The following is a 23,479-nucleotide window of genomic DNA, read 5'->3' on the forward strand; positions in this document are numbered from 1 at the left end:
TCACTCAGTTAGATGTGAAACGTTGCTGGCTCTACACATGCTAATATTATTGTTTATTTAAATGGAGTCTGGCGGGTTTGCTGATAGCGATTTTGGGGCTGTTTCTTACCCTTCAACAAAAGGTCTGTCTCTGTAGGATCCTTTTCATATTGCTTTTACACTCTTATAACAATCTGAGCCTGTAGGTGACATAAACAAGCTATTTAAGTTGACGTAAATTGATGGTGCGCATATGCCCAGAGTGGTTACATCGCAGCCTGTTTCATGACTGCCAGCTGCAGCATTCTCGCTCAATACTTTTGACACAAAACATGGTAAAACAGAGTCCAGAATAATGAAGTTACCCTTTAGGTACAGTACCAATATCTGTCCGTGTATCTGTCTCAGAAATCAGTTGTGCTTTATTTTAGCGGTAAGGAAACATGAACCAATCAAAGCAGAACAATGGCCAAAATCTGGTTCATGAGAGAACATACTCTCTAAATGCGTTCCTTTCATCGCTGGCCTGGCCATGCTCCTTAGAATTTCCCAAGGTGTTGTGATCAGATCTAATGTACTCTGCTCATGTGTGTACCCAGTAGCACCTGACCTTTGTTATTTCAGAGCCAGACCCACAATGGCCCTCAGCAAGGATTTCTTCTGCACACACTCATGGATAATTGTTGGTATAAACATCAGATCCCCAGATTATCCGACCATGTGAGGTTCAGTTAAAAGCTTCAGGAATGATAAAGCGGACTGCTGTGCTTCATAGCTCGTACCATCTAACCATACTGCCATCTAGTGCAAGGCCTACACATGCAAAAATTTGAATTATGAGTTGTTGTTACTCAAGGATTTATGGCTAGAGTGGACAAATGGGTGTGTGTGTGTTTATAATTGTGTGCCTCTTTGTGCCGCAGAGCTCTATGTGGGCATCAGTTGTGGTGTGATCGATGATGATGGATGACTACTCTCTCAGATCCCCAATATATTATCAGTTTAGCAGACGTTGTGAGAGAGGGTTCGCTACCAGATAAACATTCTTAAAGAAACACTGTGGGGAGATGCAGCGCGGCGGTAATCAGATTGCTGCCCCCAGTGTGTCAGGCTTGTCAAAGCTGGCATGGAGAGAAGCATGGCAGTGACAGTGTGTGGTTGTCAGTTGAGTTGCGTCTATCCTCTTGCTCCATATTTGTCAGCTGAGGGGAGTATGATCTGGCGTCGACTGTGAGAGATCAAACGGGAGGAGAGGGAGGTGGGTGAGGGAGATGGAGTGAGCGATAAAGGTGGAGGAAGAGATAAACACATGGGGAGGGGAGGGAGAGTGAGGAGAACAGCAGGAGAGGGAAGATGGATGTTTGCTTTGGGTATAAATGAGGTTCAGGATGAGTAGTCACTGTTCCACAGCTGTGACAGGAACATACAGTGTCACCGTGGCAACAGTGACACAATTAGGGTTTTTTTTTTCACCAAATCACACCTGATTCATCTCAATATCAATGTGTGTACAAGTTTGTACATGTGCGTTCGGTCTGCTCTCTGCTCAGCGCTACAGCCACAGTATTTCAGAAGGCACTCAGAGTTGAATATATATTTTGTTAAGAAGAATTTAGTTTGATCAAATGCACTATGGAGCGATTGTTTTATGGCTTCCCACCAAGGATTTCATTATTTATGAGTTAAACTAAAAGCCTGTCCTCCATTTACGTGATTTAATGGACCAAGGACTTATTTGGGGATTTAGTGGAGGAGAAGAAAGGCGAAGGAGACAGAGGGAGCAGAGAACAGAGGAGCGTGGCCCTTGGAGAATCCCAATACAATGTGTTCTTATCTTTTGAATGTCACCTTCAGTTTTCTATTGTAAGACTCTCGGAGCACTGTGCCATGTCTCCGCCATGTACTAAAACTAGCAGGAACACACACACTTGGGCAAACATAGTCACAAAATTACCTGTGTATAAAACTATCTAGAAAAAGAAAAATGTATACACATTGTTTATGCACATTTACACTTGGCTGAGATCACACAATTTTGCTTAGATTGTTGCTGTTCGCTTTCTCACTCACTGAGAAAAGCATTCCTGCAAAAGAATGGAAAGGAAAGTTAAAATGGAGGCATAAGATGGTATGTTAAGCCATAGATATGTATAATCATAGATGACTCATTCCTGTGGCTACTGTGCATCAACGTCGCCACCATCTTGGGGAGGTCACGGCCGGCTGGCTAGTACTGTTGTGTATGGAGATAAGTCTTCATCAAACTTGGTGTGCTCACTCAAAAGTCTCAAAGTGTAATTGGGTGCCGGTCCAAAACATTACAGCAAAGCAGAAAAACCTTACAGCACTCACTAATAAGTGTAATACTTTTTAATATAGTGGATTGCACAGCAGCAGTCGAACGGACGCGTTTCAGCTCATAGCCGACCTCAGCGTTTGGAAATGGCCACTTTAGAATGAAAATACAGACAGTACTTACTGACCCTCGATTATACTCAAGATGTTTTGTGAATGTTTTCAACATTCAAATTCGTTATTCTCTGAAATAAAGGATCTGACAGCAATGCAGACAACACAAGAATTCATTTTAAAGATATACTATGCAGGATTTTCTTAGAAAAGCAAGTATAGTCATACAGAAGTAATCCCACAATCATCATTTACGACCCATGTGAAGTGTTTTTATGGTAAAAGAATATTTATTAACATGTTAACGAATGAATAAGAATGTGGAAAGTCTTTGGCAATTAGCCCCCGTAGAGATGGTTTGATTTAAGGAGGGTGATGAATCCATAGTTGAATAGGGAACCCCCTCGGGGTTTAGACACTGGTGGTGGTAGAGGTGATGAAGATGAGATGAGAGGAAGATGGAGAAGTGCCAATGATCTGGATGAGTAGAGGAATGAGTCTTTGAGAGCTTGTCCTGGTCTCTGGATACGATGGCTGGAGGTGACCGGGGTGGAGGAGGGCGCAAAGATTCTGCCTAAAATGATGGCTGACAGCAGCAGAAGAGAGAGCACATTTAAAATTTTGCAGTGGCATCCTGACTGGCACAGAGAGATCATGGAAAAGTTTGATTGGATAACTAGGAGTGAACACCCATAGTCAGCTGATTGGAGGGAGTTGTGAGAGTGGGATGGAGAGAAATGTGAAAGGGTGAGCACGACAAAGGTCTTCCTGATTGAACTTATGCTGAGCTTCATTTCTCTGACTCTGCCCTCTGCCTGTATTTCCTTATTTTCTGTGTTTGAGGACAGTTATGAACATGTACCCCCACAACGTTCAGGTGAGGTTTGGGCTTTTTAAGAATTAGCAACCAGGTGCTCGATTGTAAGCAGCAGGCATTGAGAGACACAGCGCCAAAAAAACGCAAATACAACAAGGTGAAATGCCAAACGAGAGTAAATCTGGGGTTGGCATTTAGGCCTTTTTTCAGCTGAGGCCCATATCTGTTTTTGGCATATCCAAATTGTATGCAGATTGATTTGAAGAAGTCTAGAAAGCAAAACGCCACATGAAATGCGATTTTTTTGGCAAATATGATCCAAACTGCATTTGGATGGGGTTTTAAACGCGATTCCAATCGCATTTCTACAGAGATGTCTTAGTCCGGACGCTCTGGCTGCTCAGATTTTTAAAGTGTCCTTGAACACAGCACACAACAACAAATCCGAAGTGACAGATCCGTGCTAGTACAAGTAGAACACTAAAGAGGACAACATAAGGACCAAAAGTCTGTGGACAGACGCCAAAATAAATCCACGTTGAAAAGCCACGTCACCAGCTTTGCTACGTAGTTACTGAGGCCTACGTCATTACCACAACAACCTGTGCAGATAGGTTGGTGATGTCTGGACACACAAATCCAATCTGATGACTTGCAAATAACCTTGTGGACAGTCTGCCTTCAAGATCTGATTTAAGGAATAAATCTGATTTGCCTGTAGTCTGAACGTAGCCTAACTTTCACTTTGACTTTCACTGGCGAGTGTGTTTAAAAAACAGTTCCAACAATCCTGCAAAGCTCACCGTTAAGATAACTTTATTTGGCAGTTTAGTGTGCAGTGAGTACAGGCAGGGAACATGGGGGAAGTGAGGGAAACATCCAATACAGGTTCCCAGCCTGGGATGTTGCGATGACTGTACGTGGCATGAGCCTTAACCACCAGGCATCCATATATATGGCATCCACAGTTGCTCTGGGTGTTGGGGAAGCTATTAGAGGTTTACAGGCTGTGTGGTGTGTGCAGCTCCGCAGCACGGCTCATTACCCAGCTAATGAGAGGAGAGGGTGACCCTGCTAACTTGCTCTCAGCTCTTCCACCTCTGGGTATTACAGCTGGACTGGCCCATGGTCGGGGGAACCCAACCAAGACTGTGAGGGAATGTGAATAGGTTAGTGTTTATGACAGGGACCTCACATGCTTTCAGATTACTACTTGGGCTTATTTTACATTTTAGATTATGTGTATTGTTGTTGAGGGAACATAGGTTTACGGAAGATTCGAGGAACACAGAAACAGCACATACACATTTTTTTCTGCTGTGATGCACTACAGATAAGTATGTACCACGCTGAATGCTGGATTACGCAGAAAGTACGGCAAGGCTGTCGTATTAACACTGAAATATGCAGTCTCTCATCACACACACTCACACATGCACAGCTGTTGTCTGGTGCTGTTGCTGAATGGCAGGCTCTGATGTCTGAATGGTAAAATGCAGATGACTGTACGTACATCCTCCCACAGGCACTCGGCGAGTGTGTGTGGGCAGCAGTCTTGTGGGCGGCTGTTCATCAGCTCCCGATTGTTCCACTGGCTAGTCTCGAAGATATTCCTACTCTGTGTTTGCATGTCTCTGAGGTGCTGTAGCAGGACTGAACGGAGAGTTCAGAGGAATTACACAGAGGGGAAAACAAGTATTCACACTCTTATCAGAGTCAGTAACTAGTAGTGCTTGTGCTGTTTATGAGGGCTAATGCTAAAATGCTTAAATGAGGAGTGTTTGAGATAGATGGAAGATTTCTGGCTGTATTTGTTGTGCCGCTATATCAGTCATTTCCAAGTTGGGTGCAAGGGTCAGTTGTAAAAAGGCTGCCTCCTCCAGTGTTCTGTTAGCTTACTTGCAGGTCAGCTTGAAACTGAAGGTTTTTAGAGTTGCATATATCAAACAGATAAGGGTCATACCTCCAGATGGGTTCGTCATGCTGTTAAGTGTCTTTGTCATCATGCTATCAGCATGGAGCTGCGTTGGAGGGAACTTATCTGGTCCTGCAGCTGTGAAATCAAGCTGTCATGACAGCTTGAGTGTCTTGTATGTCATAATGCTTATTACATGGAGGTACTAATACTGAACATAATAGTAAGTAGTATCATTACACAAGGGTTTTATGCCTTTTCTTTGCTTGTTTTAAATGCTTTTTCTCCCAGCTCATTTTCACCCCGTACTGTATCACACTCTCCAGCTGCTCGTCTGAAGCCATTTTGTCGCTGACTATTTTATCTTCTCCCCATGCTCCCACTGAACTATGGCTATTCCTGAATTTGGTCTAATGCTAATGCTCAGCATTGGTCAGGAAAGCTGTGGAAATCCCGGGCGGAAATCTCCCTAGCTCAGCCGAGCCTGAAATTGGCTTGAATGGAGGGGGAAGCAGTGGCAGGTCACCTGAATGGGTCTCAAGGCAAAACACATTAGTCTCGGTTCCATTGTTGCACCGCCATACACTAAATCTCATCTGTGGCAAGCGAAGCAGTGGTTTTGATTTATCAAGCATTCACTGTGACATAAAGAGAAACACAGCGACATTTTCTCACAAACACACAGGAGCACACATTTATGTGGGAGTAGTGCTTAACCTTGAACACTTAAGCCCAGGGGTCACTTGGGGCAGCGGATACAAGCTGTATGGCAAACCTGTTGGCAAAGTTGCTACACATCCAGCAGCAACATTAGCATTCATTTAAAGCCTTGATTATGTCCCTCTGGCATATGATACCTTTCACAGAGGCTACAAGTAGTCATGTCATCCGTTGTTACAAAAATATTGATTATAGACACTTAAAAGGAACAGTGTGTAAGATTAAGGGGGATTTAGTGGCAGTGAGGATTGCAGATTGCATCAAGCTGAAACTTCTCCTGGTTAGGATTCCTTCAGTGTTCATTGTTCAGGAGGTTTTCACCAGGAACCAAATTATCCTCAGAGGTCTCTTCTCTCCAAAACAAATAGATCTGGTGATTAAAACACTGAATAAAGCAGGCTCACGTTACAAACCAGTGTTTCTCTTAAGCTTTTCCTAGCACCTACCTGTTAATGTGTGCTCACTTTTTTTCTGATCCAGACATTCAGGTCAAGGTTTCTACCGTGAGCTGAGGGTCTCCTCCTCCCCAAAACAAATTGACCTGGTGATTTAAGCCAGTAAAAACCCTGAGTGAAGTCGTAGGTTTCACATTACAAATCAGTGTTTCTCCTACGCAATTTGTCATTTTACAGACAGGCTAGCCCAGCACCTGCTAATGTGTGCTCACCTTATTTCTCTGATAACCTAAGATCCAGACGTTCAGGAGATTGTTACCAGGAGCTGAATTATCCGCAGAGGTCTCTACCTCTTCAAAACAAACGGACCTGATTTAAACCAGTAAAAAACATTGGTAAAACACTGAATAAAGCAGTTTTGCGTTAAAAAAAAAAGTGTTTTTCCAATGGTGCTCGTAGCAGAGGGGATGCTAACTACGGTGGCCAACCTGAAAAAGCAAATGTCCCTATCTAGAGACAGACATCTCTTGACAAGGACCCGCTCCCTATGTAGATAGAAACGGCTCATCTTAAAGAAATGAAAATACAATGATTCTTATTTCCAAGTGATTATACACTAAAGAAAACATTTATTATATCATCATATTCAGCTAATATACCCCCCCTATATCCCACACACTTGACATTTCAGCACACTGACAGAGAAAAATATTCTGGGTGCATTTAAACACACAAATGTGTACATAATGCATGATATTGTCATGTGTGCAATTATACAGGAGAGAGCAATTCTTCCTCTGTGACACAGCAACACCTAAAACCAATAATCGGTAGACAATAGATTTTCCTGGTAAGTGGGCTCTTGCATGTCCGTGTGTGCTTTATTGATCCCATGTATTGAGCAGGCTGAAGGCCTAGTGTGATCTGTAATCTATTGCAGCTTCCTAGTGCACCTATTTACCAGGTAAATCTTTTCCAGAACAGCCTCACACACAGTTTAAGTAATTAAGGATAATGTACATTTGGTACTGTAGCAGATACTTCTTCCTGCATAGGCTTCCTTGACTTTTTATGGTGTAAGGCGTAATGGCACAAAATAATCTAAATGGTCCATGGTACCGTGGATTCCGATTTGTTTTCCCAGGGTAAATTAAAATTAAATTCAGTGCATCCTTTGCTTATTTATTTCCACAGTCAGTGGCTCCCCAGATTCAGCATATAAATAAATAAACGGCTAAATTGAATTACATGAATAAGAGTGCATCACTCACACTACAGCAGTCTGTTTATGAGAAAAGATTTTAATAGCAGTTCTTTTTGGATGTTTAGTCTGTTCCTCTCCCCAGAGCAGCTCTCTTTTCTCCTCTGTTGGGAAAATGGAAAGGAAGGAAGAATGGCAGATTAGTGAGGGAAGGAGGCAACGAACAGAATCAGAAGTTAAGATTGTGAGACTGGGGCAGCCTTATATAAAGAGATGTGGATAGATGCTCGCTGTGATGGGGAGGAACAAAGTCTTCTGAGAGGTGGAGAAAAGGGGGATGAACACAGCGAGCAACGAAGGACAGTACAAGGCACGGAAAGTTCGACTGTAATGGGATACTGCTGCAGATAAGGGTGTAGAGCTTCGGCTAAACTGTACATCTCGCTGAGTTGGCCCAATTGATTAGGACCTTTGGGAACAGTATGGTCCATATTAATTCTGAACTGTGCATGCATGCGTGTTTGCGGATCGTTGTTTGTGTGTGTTCTGCTTGGCTGGAAATTCAGCAACCAAATGAACAGGTACAATTCGAGATGACTGCAGCACTTTCTGCAAGTTTCACCCAGAGAACTGCAGCACTGAAGGAAGCTCGGTGCACTTTTATTTTCAATCCTATACTGCTGAAGCAGATACAGTATAAGATGGTGTTTTGTTTATTGCTTTAAGCCATATTAGATCCATAATCCACTTGTTTCTGTATAATCATCCCTTAAGTTTTGTCTTGTACTTATCCTCCCATACTGTCTACTTCTCTCTTTTACTTATTTTAGTCTCCCTCTGTCTCTGCCGCTTTCTATCTTGTGTCTATCTTGGGAGACAGAATATAGACAGAAAGCCTAGGCAAGCAAATGCTGCTACATAATTCCGTCTTCACAGTATGCCACTCACCACTCACCCACTCAGGGTAAAAAAGAAGCTCCCACATTTGAGTCTGTTTGAAAAAGAAAATGGATAGACAGATTTCCATTCCCTCCTTTGTCAGGTCACTCCTTCCCCCGACTGTTATCCCTCAAATATGAGGGGCTGTTCCAGTCATTCCGGCGCTCGCAGTCAGACAGGCGCAGACAGAAATACCAATACACACGAACAGCGTGAAGGGACGTTTGCATTGCTAGACAAATGGCGTGACTGACAGAGAAAACATTCGCCGAGCCCAGTCAATATGTTTCGCAGCAGTTTCCTGCCCTGAATGATAAGCTGCCATTCAACGTTGCCCTAAATGCAGTTCACTTCCAAGCCTAATCTGCAATGCATCAGGGGTTATCTCCAGGCACCCAGACAGAGAATACCTGCGAGGGGATTTCAATCAGCCTCCCCCATATGTAATTAAATGGAAATAATTGGTTTCATTCCCTTTGTCATCTTTTTTTTTTATTCCACCAGCCTGTGCCACAGAGCTAGGCCTGCACACATGCACATTATTCCAACTGTCGCTTTCTTTTCTCCATTAACCACTCCAAAGTAATCTTTCCTTTTTCTTTTGTTGCCTTCTCCATTCTTTTCTGAAAGTAAGTGGGATCTCATCCTAAATGTGGTTGTCTGTACTGTATGTGCTGTGTGTGTTGTAGGTAGGTGTGTTGCTGCCATCATCAGGCAGAAACATAAAGCTGCACTCTCCAGTCTGTGATAAAACCTCTGCATTTCACAGTTGTCTCTCGCAATACCGGGTTTAGTCTTGTGCTTTTTCTCCCTAAATACCAAGGATGGCTTCATGCAGCTCTCAAAATCCCCAAACTGTTCACACCCAGACTACAGTAACAGTGTCCTTCTTCCCTTTGTATCTTATTTTAATCACTCTCTCCTTCATTCCCATCAAGTGGCTGCCTTTCTCCTTTCACTGTATCTTGTCTTGCTCCTCTGTACCCTGCCTGAACTGGTTCTTTCGCTCCCCCTCGTCTTTCAGCTCAAGCAAAGCGAAGCCAATGCCGACACCAAAGAGAAGCTCCCTCTGCGACTCAGGATCTTTGAGAAATTCCCCAACAGACCTCAGATGGTGAAGATCTCCAAGCTCCCATCTGATTTCACAGTGCCCAGGATCAGGTACACACAGTCACACACACACACCAAGTCAATTCATACAGCATGCAGTTTTTGAGGTATGCACTGTATATAGACCGAAATGTCTCCAGCTAGTTTAATAAAAATCGTTAGAGGAGCAGTTTGTAGGATTTAGTGGCGTCTAGTGTGGAGAACTGCAGATTGCAACCAGCTGAAACTTTTCCAATGTGCCAAGTGTGAACTCCTAGTTAGGATCCCTTCAATGTTCATTAATCAGGAGGTTTTTAATGGGAGCTGAGCTATCCGCAGAGGTCTCTTCTTCTCCAAAATCAACCACAAAAGGTGATTAAAACTGGTAAAAACACTTAATAAAGCAGTTTAACGTTACAAATCAGCATTACTCAGACGCTGTTCAGGGCGTTGCGGACAGCCTGCTAATGTGCTCTCACCTTTATTCTCTGATAACTTAAGATCCTGACGTTCAGAAGGTTTTTACCAGGTGATCAAAACCAGTAAACAACACTGAATAAAGCAGTTTCACATTTAAAACTCAATATATTTCTGATGCTGCTTGCTGCACAGGGGCTGTTAACTACGGTGAGCCAACTTAACACATGAATGGTCCTATGTAGAGCCAGTGTTTGCCTTGTCCATTCTGGGCTACTGTAGAAACATGGCGGACTACGTGGACTAGGATCCACTCCCTATGTAGATATAAACAGCTCATTCTATAGCCCAGTTCAGACCAAAGATTAGCGAAATGTTTTAGAACGTTGCAGAGAAAAGTCGCAGCGGTGTGAACTGGCCGGTCTGAGCTCGACTCAATCAGGCTGATAGTGTCACCTGCAACTTTGCTGGTTCAATCACTGGCATCTGGTTCTAGAATGTAAAGCAAGTTGCCTGTTTCTACAGCTCATCGGCTTGTAGTGAAGTCCGCTGGTCAAGTCAAAATGACCGATGATGGCATGTTCGCTTGTTGCGGCAGGTGCTCCATCCTCGCCGAGCCCTCTGTTTCTGTTCTCATGGTGTGCTGGTGTCGGATGGTGGGTTGCTGCTGCTGCCTGCTGCATGTGCTTATGCCCCGCCCACACACATACACATTCTCACGGCCTAACTAATTGGCGCTGCTTATTTATATTATTGTGGCGATGCTCGTTTTGTTTCTGTTTTTCCCCGTTTCATCACTACTACAAATACAGTAGTGATTTCCAGTTTATTGCAGTAACCGCACAGCATCAAGCATTAAAGATGTCAAATCCTTTCATGTTGCCACCATTCTCCAGACATTCTCTGCAGTACTGACAATGATAAAAGGAAAGAACTGCAAGAAAAATGTTTCAGATTTGCTCCTGGTGTAAAGTAACCTATAATGTTCTGCAAGGAGTCCCTTTGTGTCTTACACTATGCCATTTTTAGCAGGAGAGCTGAACTACGTCCAACACAGTGGACCTCATAATCAATTTTATCATTTAGTTGCTGATTAGTGCACAGCTGGGTCCTTCACTCCCCACAGAAATCCCCCTCTGCAGCCCATCTGCCAGGCTGCTGCAGCAAGAGCTTCCTCTGACATACTTTGCTGCTGAATTTGTACCGAGGTTGTTTGGTTTGGTGTTGTAATACAACTGTGATTATGCCGTCTATTTTTAAGCGCAGGGAGTTCTTCAGTGGAAAGCTATGCATTACAATTCATTACGTTTGTGTGTGCGCTCTTTGTTGTGTCCTCCAGGGAGAGTTTTATGAAGCAGTTCATTGATCGTCAGCAGCAGGACAACAGTTGTTTGTTCCGGCGTCTCCCCTCCGCTTCATCCTCCTCCTGTGACCACTCCAAACGCTCAGCCATTGAAGACAACAAGTATATCGACCAAAAGGTACTGTCACACACTCGTTCTCTTACTCACACACACAGAAAAGGGATAGGACAGTGACAGCTTCATTTTCATGACTATATATACACACAGAAGATAAACTATAGCAATAGAAAGTACAGTATCGGTAGCAATGTGTTGGATTGTACAGTATATTTAAAAAAACTACCAACAAATGGACTCTCACGATGTTCTTTCTCAGCTCCGCAGGTCAATATTTAGCATCCGAGCTCGTAACCTCCTGGAAAAAGAAAACACTATCAATAAAATCCTACGGTAAGACACATCTACCTCCCAGTCCCTACTGAACATGGTTCCAGTGATTTGCAGGTCGGTTTTAACTTTTAAATGAGTTAAATTTCAGTTTTATTGTTTTTTTAAAGGGACAGTTCACCCCAAAATCCAATGTACATATTTTTCTTCCTACCTGTAGTGTTATCTGTCATCTAGATTGTTTCATTGTGAGTTGCAGAGTGTTGGAGATATCGGCCGTAGAGATTTCTGCCTTCCCTCAAACATGGGACTAGATGGCACTCAGCTTGTGGTGCTCAAAGCACCAAAAAAACATACATTTGAAAACTCAACAGCAATGTCTCTTTCCAGAAATCATGACCCGGTCACTCAAGATAATCCACACTTGTTGTGATTAATTTCATGCAGCAGCTGTTTTCTTTCTACTGAACTACAGAAGGAAGTGTTTACCTACTGTTAACTAACCCCAGCACCACTGAGCTTGCTAACATTATAGCTCAGCCCGAGGAGGAGGCCATTTATGTTTAGGAGCTAGGGTTGCAGCAATATACCGGTTTCAAGGTATAACTATATATAGAGGTTGACGGTTGTCATACCATGAACATTTGCTTATCTTACTATATAATGACGAAAACTCTGTCTGTGTGTCTGTTCCACGTTTTTCTCCTCACTGACTTGGTCAATCCATGTGAAATTTGGCACAGTGGTAGAGGGTCATGGGAGGATGCGAATGAAGCAATATTACATCAGTTGGCCAAAGGGGGGGCGCTATAGCAACCGATTGAAATNAGGGGACCCCTCCATTATTGACCCCATCACACAAAATGGGGGCGCTAGAGAGCTGATTTCTTATCTAGGCCTAACCACCATATTGATTTTTACTAAACTTGGTAGATATGTAGAACAGGACGCCTCAAGGTGACTGGAGAAATTTAACTCTAATTGGCAACTGGGTGGCGCTATAACAACAGAAAAATGGCTAAAATGCAACAGATCACTGTGGCTGCAATCGTACTATCAAATTCACAAAAACTCTGTCTGAATACATTGCTCTTCTTAATGGGTTCAGTTGACTATTTAATCTGCAATTTCCTATGACCTGTATCCCAAACACACACCATGTGAAACTGTATGTGGGCAACTGTGCACTCAATGGGTATGGACGAGTCTACAATATTGAGGAAAAAAAAGCAACTAGACGGACAATCTCCCCTTTATTTTAGTCATTTTCAAAGGGGAGACTTTTTATACATTCTTCAATTAACAAAATGGTTTCAAGTTTCAATTATAGCAATAAAATGTTTGTTCAACCAAAAATAACCCTTCCATGTTTTTCCCTTAAGGGTCATCCTGACCAAAAATCTAAATTCTGTAATACTGTGATACAGTAAAACCACAATACTTTCTGAGACGGTTATCAAACCATGAAAATCTCATACCGTTGCAATCCTATTAGGAACTATTGTCTTTCAACCAAACTACACCTGCCAACCTTATCACCGTGCAGAGAGAAGTGAGCAATCACTCATGGGCAAGAGGCTCGTGCTCACGACAGCGTGTGATGTAAATGGCCTTTTCCTTGGGCTAAACTGCACCCTTAGCTAGCTCCCCACCGAAGTGCTAGGTAAGGTAGCAGCAGTACTTTGCATAAAAAAAAGAGAAAATACATATAAACACATAAAAGACGGGATAAGGTAGAGCAAGATAGGTTTTAAGATTTCAAACTGTATACTGAATCAGACAGTCTGACGTCCTCTGGAGGGCTGTTCCAGAGACGAGGGCCCACGACACAGACTGCAGCATCACTGTACTTTTTAGTTCTACTCTGAGGGACATTTAATAGACCAGAGGTGGAGGATCTTTGGGATCAGATAAGTAGTCAGGAGCCAGTCCATTAAGAGATTTAAAAACTTAAAGCAAAATTTTAGAATGAAAATAAAAGGGAAGCCAATGAAGAGACTTTAAAGAGATGCGGTTGGCAGGTGTAGTTCGGTAGAAAGAAATAGTTCCTACATGAAACTGCTCACAACAAGGTCTGTGGATTATCTTGAGTAACCAGGTCATGATTTCTGGAAAGAGACATTGCTGTTGAGTGTTTCTGAATGACATTTAGTTCCATTACATTTTGGTGTGCACTGTCCCTTTAACAACATTTCACTGACTGTATTTCAGTGTGTATTAAGGCAACATTTTAATGACTTTTCCTGCTCCATCTTTCACTGTGGAACAGGAAAAGCCACTGCTGCTGAAATGCTGCTAAAACAGCTGTTATATGTAACCCAGATGTCTATAAAAAGAGTTACTCTTCAACCAAATCTGGCTCATTTTTGCAGCTTTGAACAGCTCCCCACTTTTATTAGTTGTTAGTGCTCCTTTGTTATTAATTAGGAGAGCCTTTGGATCAACACCATCCTTGGAGAGATATGTTTATTATGCATCATCATGAAATACATCCTAGTCTTTGTGTGGGTGAAACTAATAATATGTGTGCATATTAGATGTAGCTGTGCTGTAACAGCACCCTGGCATTGTTAATGCCTCTCTGTCCAGCTCACACACACACACACACACACACACACACACACACACACACAAAGACACACACAGACCCACTTCAGACTCATTTACTGTCACGATGAAGTAAATGGATAATTTGCTGTTCAGCATGGCAGAGCTGGCACTAAGTGTAGATTAGCTCGCCGGCACCGTGTCCAATCTGGCTCGCTCTCCCTCTTACGCCTCCCCCCCCCCGTCCCTTATTCAGTCAGTCTGAAAGATAGACAGCATATCAGTAGTCATAACACGTTCTGTCTGGCCTGCGATCGTCCACACAAACACACAATTAGGCTCACAGTCGCACCAACATCGGCAAACATGCACACAGTCCAGCATACGCAGGCACTCATGCGTACTTACTGCCAATAAACAAGTAATCGCTCAGAGTCTCCGTAAATGATTAAAGTACACACACTGCCAGTGCCCACAGTGTCATTAGCTCTGTTCTGGTACATGACTCTGCAGTTAGCCAGAACAGACAGGAATGCCCACACTCACTCACTTACACACACACACACACACACACACACACACTGACTAATGGAATGATTGGAACCTGTTTCAAAATAACAGTCTGCGTCGCCACTCTCATGAGCCCAGAATGACGAAGGTTGAAGATAGCTCGTTAGGCAGGAAGATGGACCACATCCAGCTGTGTGGCGGTTGCCAGCTGGTGACCTCACACACTGATATTTTTTTAAATCTCCATTATATTGATCACGAGGAGAGAAAAAACAACATGTTTGTGTTTCACAGGGCTTGTACCAGACAGCGTATGCTAAGTGGATCCTTTGAAGGCCAGCCAGCCAAAGAACGCTCCATACTCAGTGTCCAGCATCACATACGGCAGGAGCGCAGGTCTGACCACACACACATACACACACACACACACACTCATACAGAAATTCAAGCAAGTGCTATGCAATACCTGTCTGCTCTTTGTACCTGCAGATCTCTGAGACATGGCTCCACCAGTCAGAGGATCAGCCGAGGGAAGTCGCTGGAGACACTCACCCAGGATGTGAGCATACAGACACCATAATTACTGACCTATTGTAGTGTCTGCTTCAGAACTGCTGTTTTCAAACAAGGCTTAAAGGGATAGTTCATATTATTTGAAGTGGAGTTGTATGGGGTACTTATCCATAGACAAATGTCATTCTGCACATGCTGGAATCTGACATGGAAGCTAGGTAATGTTCTGCTGTGGAGGGGTCAGCAGCAAAAGGTATTTTAGCCACCTAAAAAAATCAATATCAGTTTAAAGCACAATTCGGACGGGAATAGTTTTACATGGGCACTTGGGGTCACTTTACCACAGGACATCGGTAATATTAATGGCCAATTCGGAGGGGATAAGAAATATCAGTAAAACTACCACAAGTGGGAGGGGTAAATCCATTCATGCACCGCCGTCCCCTCCTGTCGTCATGTGCGTATGACGTTGCTTCCTGGCGTACCACACTCCTTCCAGGCAAAACACAGAAGATGGGACCTTCTTTTGGTTTTGAATCGTGTTCGTCGTAGGCCCACAGTACCTGAGGTTTCACACGGACTTTTCCGACTGTGAAGTACAAAACTGAGTGCTTCTTCAAGAGCCTCCATGCTTGAAAATCTGCAAAAAACCACTTGTAAACAGGATATGACGAAATATCTACACACATATTTACTGCTGGTCTGTTCGCACGGGATTAGTATTACCTGAGGTAATTTTCCGGGACCCTAAGTCGCGGTAATCTTTACTGACATTGTGCGATAATGATTACTGACATGGCACATTCGGACGGGACTAAAATCTCTGGTAATTATTACTTTACCCCACGTACCTATGTAAAACTAATCCCGTCCAAATAGTGTATGCTACATTGAGAATATTTTCACCATTTTACCTTGCAGTTAGACAGTGATTTCCAATGGAAAAATGAAGCCATTATATCACTCTCCTCAAAGCCAGACTCCATTGAGAAAAACAGTGATTTAGCATTGCTGAACACAGGAAGTGCTGGTCTACTGCTGCCTCAAACACTTATTTGGTTTGTGTTGTGTGACTTTGGTGTTTAAAAGGGTTAATCCGGATTCACCAAAGTTGCACAAAAACACAAATTAACTAACTGATCAAAGCAGCGGTAGCCCAGCAGCTCCTGCAGGCTTAAATTACTGTTTTTGTTAATGGAGTCTGGTGACTTTGATGAGAGGATAGGTGGGGAATTGAAGCTGTTAACAAGTTCCCTGTCGGAACAGGCTGTCTGACGGAAAGGTAAAACTGTGAAAATACTGTCAATAGAGCGTACACTTAAAGTCATGTTGATTTTTTTTAGGTAGGATTCTTTTTAGGTGGCTAAAATACAATTTGTTGCTGCCCCCATCCACAGCAGTACATTACTTAGCTTCTGTGTCGGACTCCAGCCTGCTTCTCCAAACTTGGGGCTTGCTGACTGACATCTACTGTATGTCATACACTGACTATGGATAAGTATGCCATATAACCCCACTGTAAAAAATCCAAATTATTCCTTGGTGTTGCTCATGTATCCCAACAGTATTCTTTAAGACAACTTCATAACTTCATTGTCTCTTACCTCAGCATTCCAGTACAGTGCGCTATCGTAACGCACAGAGAGAGGACAGTGAGATCAAGATGATCCAAGAAAAGAAAGAACAAGCAGAGATGAAAAGGTATTCACACACACACATTGACCCAATATCACACTGTAAAGTACGTTTTTGCCAAAAAAAATATCTCGGGCCTGGACACATGCCGCATTTTTGCACCCTCAAATCCATTGTCGTCAGTGTAGATGTGCAGAAGGCATCTACAAGAGCGAGAGCAACACCGTTGCGGCATGTAAGCATTCCCAAAGCACTTTTTTGTCAGTGGGCGAAGGCTGTAGCCTGAGATAACCGCATGTCATATGACAAGGAATAACCAGTCACAGCCAGCAGATATCTTTTCCTCTTTCCTTTAATTAGTATCAGTCTATGATAGATATGAGCTTACCCAGATACCCAGAGGTTGACATCTGTCCCACAGACAATATTTTAATACAACGCCTGGAAGAAGATCAGCTCCTAACTTCAAACCTGCAATTTATGGTAAGTAGGTTAAGATACGGTGCTGGTTGCTTAGCAACATCAGGCGCAACCTGCCTCCGCGCCCTTGAAAGTTGGCACAGAATAGGCACATGAGTAGCACCCGGCAGGGCCCGACCTCATGTTTCCCAGGCAGTCAAAGATGCGCCATGTGTCCCTGCCCTTATGTTGTACACTCAGTCCTTGGTGTTTACCTGTATAACTGGTGTTTGCTTCATCTCTGTGCTTGTTTGGTTGAGCAGAAAAGTCCAGGAGGAGGAACTGAGGGAAAATCATCCTTACTTTGATAAACCTCTGTTCATCGTGGGGCGGGAGCACCGCTTCAGGAACTTCTGCAGGATGATTGTTCGAGCTCGCTTCAATGTGTAAGATCGGTCTTGTATCTGTGTATGGGCTTAAGAGGATAAAGGCTTCTTGTGAATGAATGGTCACAAATTGGACTTAAGCATTTAGTTATCAATCAGTAAACTCCACCAAAAAACATTTGGCTTTATCCATGTGTGTGTGATTTCTTGTTCCAGTGTTGTACCACATTTTACTGTGTTTAATCTGCAGCACATCAGCAGCAAGGATGAATGTCTTTGTATGAGATTGTCTCATAAAAGCTTTATTTTCTGTCAAGATGTTGACGGTTTATTTCATTTGTATGAATTCATATCTAGATCCAAAACTGACCCGATAACAGGAGCAGTGAAGAACACCAAATACCACCAGCTGTAGTAAGTGCGATGAATTATTGATTCCCTCCCTCTCTATTGATCTGTCCGTTCTACAACAGTGGAATACTTATTAATTCTGCACCTTATTACCTGCCCGTCGCGCTCGCCCGAACCCTGTGGTAAGGAATGAAAATTGCGAGGTGAAGAGCTGTGAAATAGATTTCACCCATTATGCAACCTGATCGTAATTCAGCCGAGCACCGAGTCTTATTATTAAAGTGAGAGGCAGTGCTTTGTATCAGATACTGTTGGTGCCAGGGGATTTTCACTGACATCCCATTGAAGAACAGATTGGGCTGCTCGCACACACACGCACACAAAGATTTATTCGCTCTCACTTTCTGATACCTCTCCTCACATATCCTCCCTTCTCTCTTTGTCTGCTCCCCTTCTTTTTCTCTTGAATTATCCCTGAGTATTTGCTGGTTTGCAAACCAAAAAGCTTTCTTGACCTACTTACTGTTTCTCTGTGTAAATTCCCAAAAACTCTGTGTTAATGCGTGTGTCCCTGCAGCGATCTTCTGGGCCTCGTCACCTATCTGGACTGGGTTATGATCGTGGTAACCATCTGCTCCTGCATCTCTATGATGTTTGAATCACCCTTCACCAGGGTCATGCATGTCCCAACACTGCAGGTATTGAAAGCAGATGGATCAATGGCTGCAGAGGCAATCAAGCAGATGCGTGATTGAGCCGACGTTGTTAAACCCCTGCGCTCTGTTTCAGATAGGGGAGTATGTTTTCGTGATCTTCATGAGCATCGAGCTCAACCTGAAGATCATGGCCGACGGGCTGTTCTTCACCCCCACAGCTGTCATCAGAGACTTTGGAGGAGTCATGGATATCTTCATCTATCTTGTGAGAAATCTCGTCCGATTGAAATGCAGCTTTATTTAAATAGAAAAAAGTCATTATGGTGAAATCATACTGGAAAAGTCTTTGAGGGAAGACCAATCACATGTAATTTGTCTCATTTAAATAGTCGCCAATGACTATACATTACCTAATTCAGTTTGGTGGCCTCGCTGTCCACATTTTTCACATTTTATTAGCTTTACGAAATAACTCAATTTCTAATGTTCATCAAATTTGCATGAAGATTATGCAAAAGATGGATTTAGTCTTTGTTCCTAGCTGTTGCAGTAGAACACATCTGTCTCTGCTGGTTGTGATAAGGAACGGTAAAAGGTTGTTGATGTAAATGAAATCATTCATCTCTGTCCTTGCTGTGCGTCTCCTCTGTAGGTGAGTCTGATCTTCCTGTGCTGGCTGCCTCCTGACGTCCCTCCTGAGTCTGGGGCTCAGCTGCTGATGATGCTGCGCTGCCTGCGTCCGCTCAGGATCTTCAAGCTGGTACCCCAGATGAGGAAGGTGGTGCGGGAGGTTCTCAAAGGATTCAAGGAGATTTTCCTGGTTAGTGGTTAACCACAATTTCCACTTGTGTACAATAGAATAGTGAAAGTATTTTCAGAGTCTACTAGCTAAGCTAAAGTATTCAACTTATTTTTTTACATCAGATGTTGAGGTTAATTACTTACACTTTACTGCACTGCATGCATATGCATAAACATAGTTCACTCTTCTTACTCTTTAGCTAACTTTGGGCCACTTAAAGGGTGACTTTTGTATTTTTCAACCTGGTACCCATTTTTTGTGTTTAAGTGTCCACTAAAAGTGCTTGTTTTTGCTACTGACAGGCTCAAATTATTATTTCAAGTGTCTGACAACATTATGGATCATTTTTGTTTAACAAGGGACAGCCCCAAAATTGACCTTTCACATAGCCCCGCCCCTTTGTGATGGTCCAACAAGCTGTCAGAGTAAGCAAGGAGCCCACACTGTAACTAACTGCACTCCCTGAAGAAATATTATCATATTTTTGGAGAAATGAAAGAGTAATTCCAGAGAGAAGCAGACAGAGGGGTCTACAGTCTGTGTTTGAAGGATATATCCAGGATGTCAAACTGACTCAGCAGCAACAACAGGTTAAAAAGACAAAGATAGTTAGAAGCTAAAGCCGAACTATAGGCTACAGTGTAAAAGTGAACCACCACATCACTGCTGATCGCCACAGAAGACAATGAATATAAAGGGAAACTTTGCTGATATTGAACCAGCTGTGTGGCATCACAGTGTGTGCAGATGAACAGTGTTTGCTGCCAAGCACCCAGACCTCCACCGCCAGACGGGCAGAGATCTCCAGGGGAAGTCAAACAACGTTCATCTGCNACGAGTATCATTAATACACGACGTGTCCCAGACACAACATTTAGCTCCAAATCCACAACACCAGCCTGAAAATGAAGGAAATTGCCAAACCCACCAGACTTCATTTAGATAAACATAGATTTTAGCATGTATAGAGGCAGCATATTTTCACATCTAACTGGGTAAATAAAGGGTGTATTTCAACCAAACCAGAGTTGATGATTGTTGGAACTGTGAAAGTCAAACCAAGACAGCTTTTGTGAGTTTTATTGTGTTTCTTTTGACTTTGAATGAAATGCGTTTTTGGGATGATAAAATTACCGCTTATTTAAATGGAGTCTGGTGGGTTTGGCGATAGTGATATAGTAATAAAAAAGTCTATCTCTGTAGGGATCCTTTCCATTATGTTGTCAGACACTTAGAATAACAATCTGAGCCTGTCAGAGTCCAAAACAAGAACTTTTAATGGATATAAATGAACAGTGCATAAATGCCCCGCATGGTCACACTGCAACCTGTTTCACTGCTGCTGGCTGCAGCACTATCACTCATTACTGGACCAATTTCAAAAGCTGTTGTTCCCATTAGTCACGTAGACACAAAAACATGAGAAAATAGGGTCCAGGTTAAAAATGACCTAACTTACCCTTTAATCAGAGGCAACATAAGAACATAATTAGAAAGCCAAGTGACCATAAAATAAAGCATTACCTGTGTTTTCCTTATCTGGCAGGTCGTTATGTGTTTGCATTTTACTTTAGTGCAGTGAAACATTAAACTTAATTAGCTTGAAACTTGCAATGATGAGACTTTAGTGCAACACTGTTTGGAAAATAGTCATGAAAAAGCTTTGAGTTGTGTGAAAAACTGTGATATTCATTAGAAAAAGGTTGGCAGTAAAGTATTCATGATTTATAGTACATTGGTTAAAGGGTGTAAAAATTCAACTTGGATTTGTACATGAATGCATCTTATTCACCTTTATTGGATTGTGCTCTTGTTATTATTACATCCTCAGCCATTTCAGGGCTTTGCTTACCTTTTGCTCTGCCTACCACGGATTTTATTATATTATCAGAAGCTTGCGATTGTTAGCGATTCTCTCCGGCTCTGACTTGGATTTTCCCCAGCTGAGGTCTCTACATCCACAGCTGTCTGACATCCTTAGCTCGCTCTCTAATCTCACAGGCTCGGATTATGTTGAACTGTCCGCCTTAAACTCTTGATTGATTCTCCTGCAGGTTTCCATTCTGCTCCTCACACTAATGCTGGTGTTCGCAAGCTTTGGAGTTCAACTGTTTGCCGGAAAGCTCGCCAAGTGCAACGACCCCCATATCCTTAAACGGGTACAGCAAGAAACATAATCTCCTCGCTAAACCACCCCCCTCCCACCCCACACTCCCTGCAGAGGACCACAAGCTGAATCAGTACAAGGGGTTTCCCCAGTTAAATCAATAATCCGGCGGTTCCTTTTATCCTAGTTTCCTAACAATCATTATACTTCTTTCAGCTTGTTTTTTTCTAATAATAGCATCATTTCACTTCCAGTGTTAACTGACAAGAACTGGGGATGCACTGATAGATAGTAATATGCAATAATATCATCCTGTAAATTGCATATAAATGAGGAGACACATATTGTCTTCAAACTATAATGACTTTTTAATTCTTAAGATAAGATTGGATTCCACTTTATTGTCTTTGCACATAGAGTTTCACAGAGTTCAAGTACTGAGACAGGCAGATGAGGATAGGAACGGGAGATAAGGTGTTCTTATTAAACCAATTATGCAAAAATAAGCGCAATATTGTTGTCATATCCTCAGTTTGTTTATCATTTTAGCAAATTAAATGAGTTTGAGTTCGTCTTTCATCAACCAATTCAATAACAGCCCTCTTTTTCTATTTTACTTGCTTCATTCTTTCTGCCGTTAACTGTTTTGTTTGTTTATAGGACGACTGTCACGGTATATTTCGAATAAATGTCAGCGTTTCCAAAAACCTCAACCTGAAACTAAAGCCTGGAGAGAAGAAACCTGGTTTCTGGGTTCCACGAGTCTGGTATAGCTGCTTGTTTTTTTATGACTGCTTGATTTGGGGTTGCTTTCTCCAGCCAGTGATTGATGTTTCCATTCTGTCCTTCCTCAGGGCCAACCCTCGTAACTTTAACTTTGACAATGTGGGAAATGCCATGTTGGCTCTGTTTGAAGTGCTGTCACTCAAAGGCTGGGTGGAGGTCCGAGATGTCATTATTCATCGCGTTGGACCGGTACGAACCTCACCTCACCTCACCTCACTTTACCTTACCTTACCTTTCCACTCACTCCTATGATAGTGTTCTGACTCTGACATCATAAGACCACTGTAACAGTTAAGATAACTCTGCGCCTGCAGATCCATGGTATCTACATCCACGTCTTTGTGTTTCTGGGATGCATGATTGGACTCACTCTGTTTGTAGGCGTCGTCATCGCAAACTTCAATGAGAACAAGGTAAGAGCCACATGTATAGGTGCAGTGTTTGTGCATGTCTTTACCTTCATGAGGCAGTGATGAGACTAGAGAAGCAGACAGGGAATTCAAACTGGTGATGCTTCATTCTCTTGGTATTCATTTGTGTTGTGTCTCCCACCATCAGGGCACTGCTCTCCTCACAGTGGACCAGAGGAGATGGGAGGATCTGAAGAGTCGACTGAAGATAGCCCAACCTCTCCACCTGCCCCCTCGCCCAGGTACTCACACAAAAATAAAACCCATACACCAAATGCATCGGCAATCATTTTGTAACACAAAGCAGTGATAGAGTATCAGGCACGCCAATATGAGAGTCACGTCTTTGCCCTATCCCCTGACTGATCATGTGGTGTGTCTGTGCATTCTTAAGTAGCACCTACATGATTAATCCATATTTAATATTCCTTGTTTTTCATTGGGGGATTGATGCCTCCAGGGATTCATCATGACACCCAAATGATGACTAGCTGCGGTAATGGAAAGCTGAAGGGGAGGACAGATAACGGGAATGGCACAGACACTGAATCATACATGTCATAGCCTTCAAAGGGAAATTTATTTTAGCGTATGTATCAGATTTTCACATGTTGGAGGAAACCACCACAGGGCTCCCTCAGTCATGAAATTCCTGGAAAAGTTATGAAATTAGAAAAACTGTTATCAAGGCCTGGAAATGGAAAAGTTTGGAATATACAGTGTTCTGGCTAATATTTGAAATATGATCATAAAAATCCTTAATCATTTTCAGGCTGGTGTTGTGGATTTGGAGCTAAATGTTGTG

The 23,479-nt window shown here is 42.7% G+C and overlaps 1 protein-coding gene across 4 annotated transcripts in view; it reads left to right on the forward strand.

The window, feature by feature from the left end:
• The window catches only part of nalcn (sodium leak channel, non-selective), a 110,967-nt gene that overhangs the window by 74,850 nt on the left and 12,638 nt on the right, over window positions 1–23,479 (forward strand). For 3 of the 4 annotated variants that reach the window (XM_050049054.1, XM_050049055.1, XM_050049056.1), the window contains 16 exons: window positions 9,400–9,536; window positions 11,221–11,362; window positions 11,562–11,635; window positions 14,924–15,025; window positions 15,119–15,188; window positions 16,752–16,843; window positions 17,500–17,622; window positions 17,920–17,976; window positions 18,491–18,611; window positions 18,703–18,834; window positions 19,222–19,389; window positions 21,426–21,530; window positions 22,139–22,245; window positions 22,333–22,453; window positions 22,579–22,677; window positions 22,823–22,916. In XM_050049054.1, the coding sequence (XP_049905011.1) occupies window positions 9,400–9,536; window positions 11,221–11,362; window positions 11,562–11,635; window positions 14,924–15,025; window positions 15,119–15,188; window positions 16,752–16,843; window positions 17,500–17,622; window positions 17,920–17,976; window positions 18,491–18,611; window positions 18,703–18,834; window positions 19,222–19,389; window positions 21,426–21,530; window positions 22,139–22,245; window positions 22,333–22,453; window positions 22,579–22,677; window positions 22,823–22,916 (1,744 nt within the window). The remainder of the gene's footprint in view (window positions 1–9,399; window positions 9,537–11,220; window positions 11,363–11,561; window positions 11,636–14,923; window positions 15,026–15,118; window positions 15,189–16,751; window positions 16,844–17,499; window positions 17,623–17,919; window positions 17,977–18,490; window positions 18,612–18,702; window positions 18,835–19,221; window positions 19,390–21,425; window positions 21,531–22,138; window positions 22,246–22,332; window positions 22,454–22,578; window positions 22,678–22,822; window positions 22,917–23,479) is intronic. The other variant, XM_050049057.1, reaches the window with a different exon arrangement.

Source organism: Epinephelus moara, chromosome 7 (genome assembly GCF_006386435.1).
Source record: "Epinephelus moara isolate mb chromosome 7, YSFRI_EMoa_1.0, whole genome shotgun sequence".
NCBI classification, from domain to species: domain Eukaryota; kingdom Metazoa; phylum Chordata; class Actinopteri; order Perciformes; family Serranidae; genus Epinephelus; species Epinephelus moara.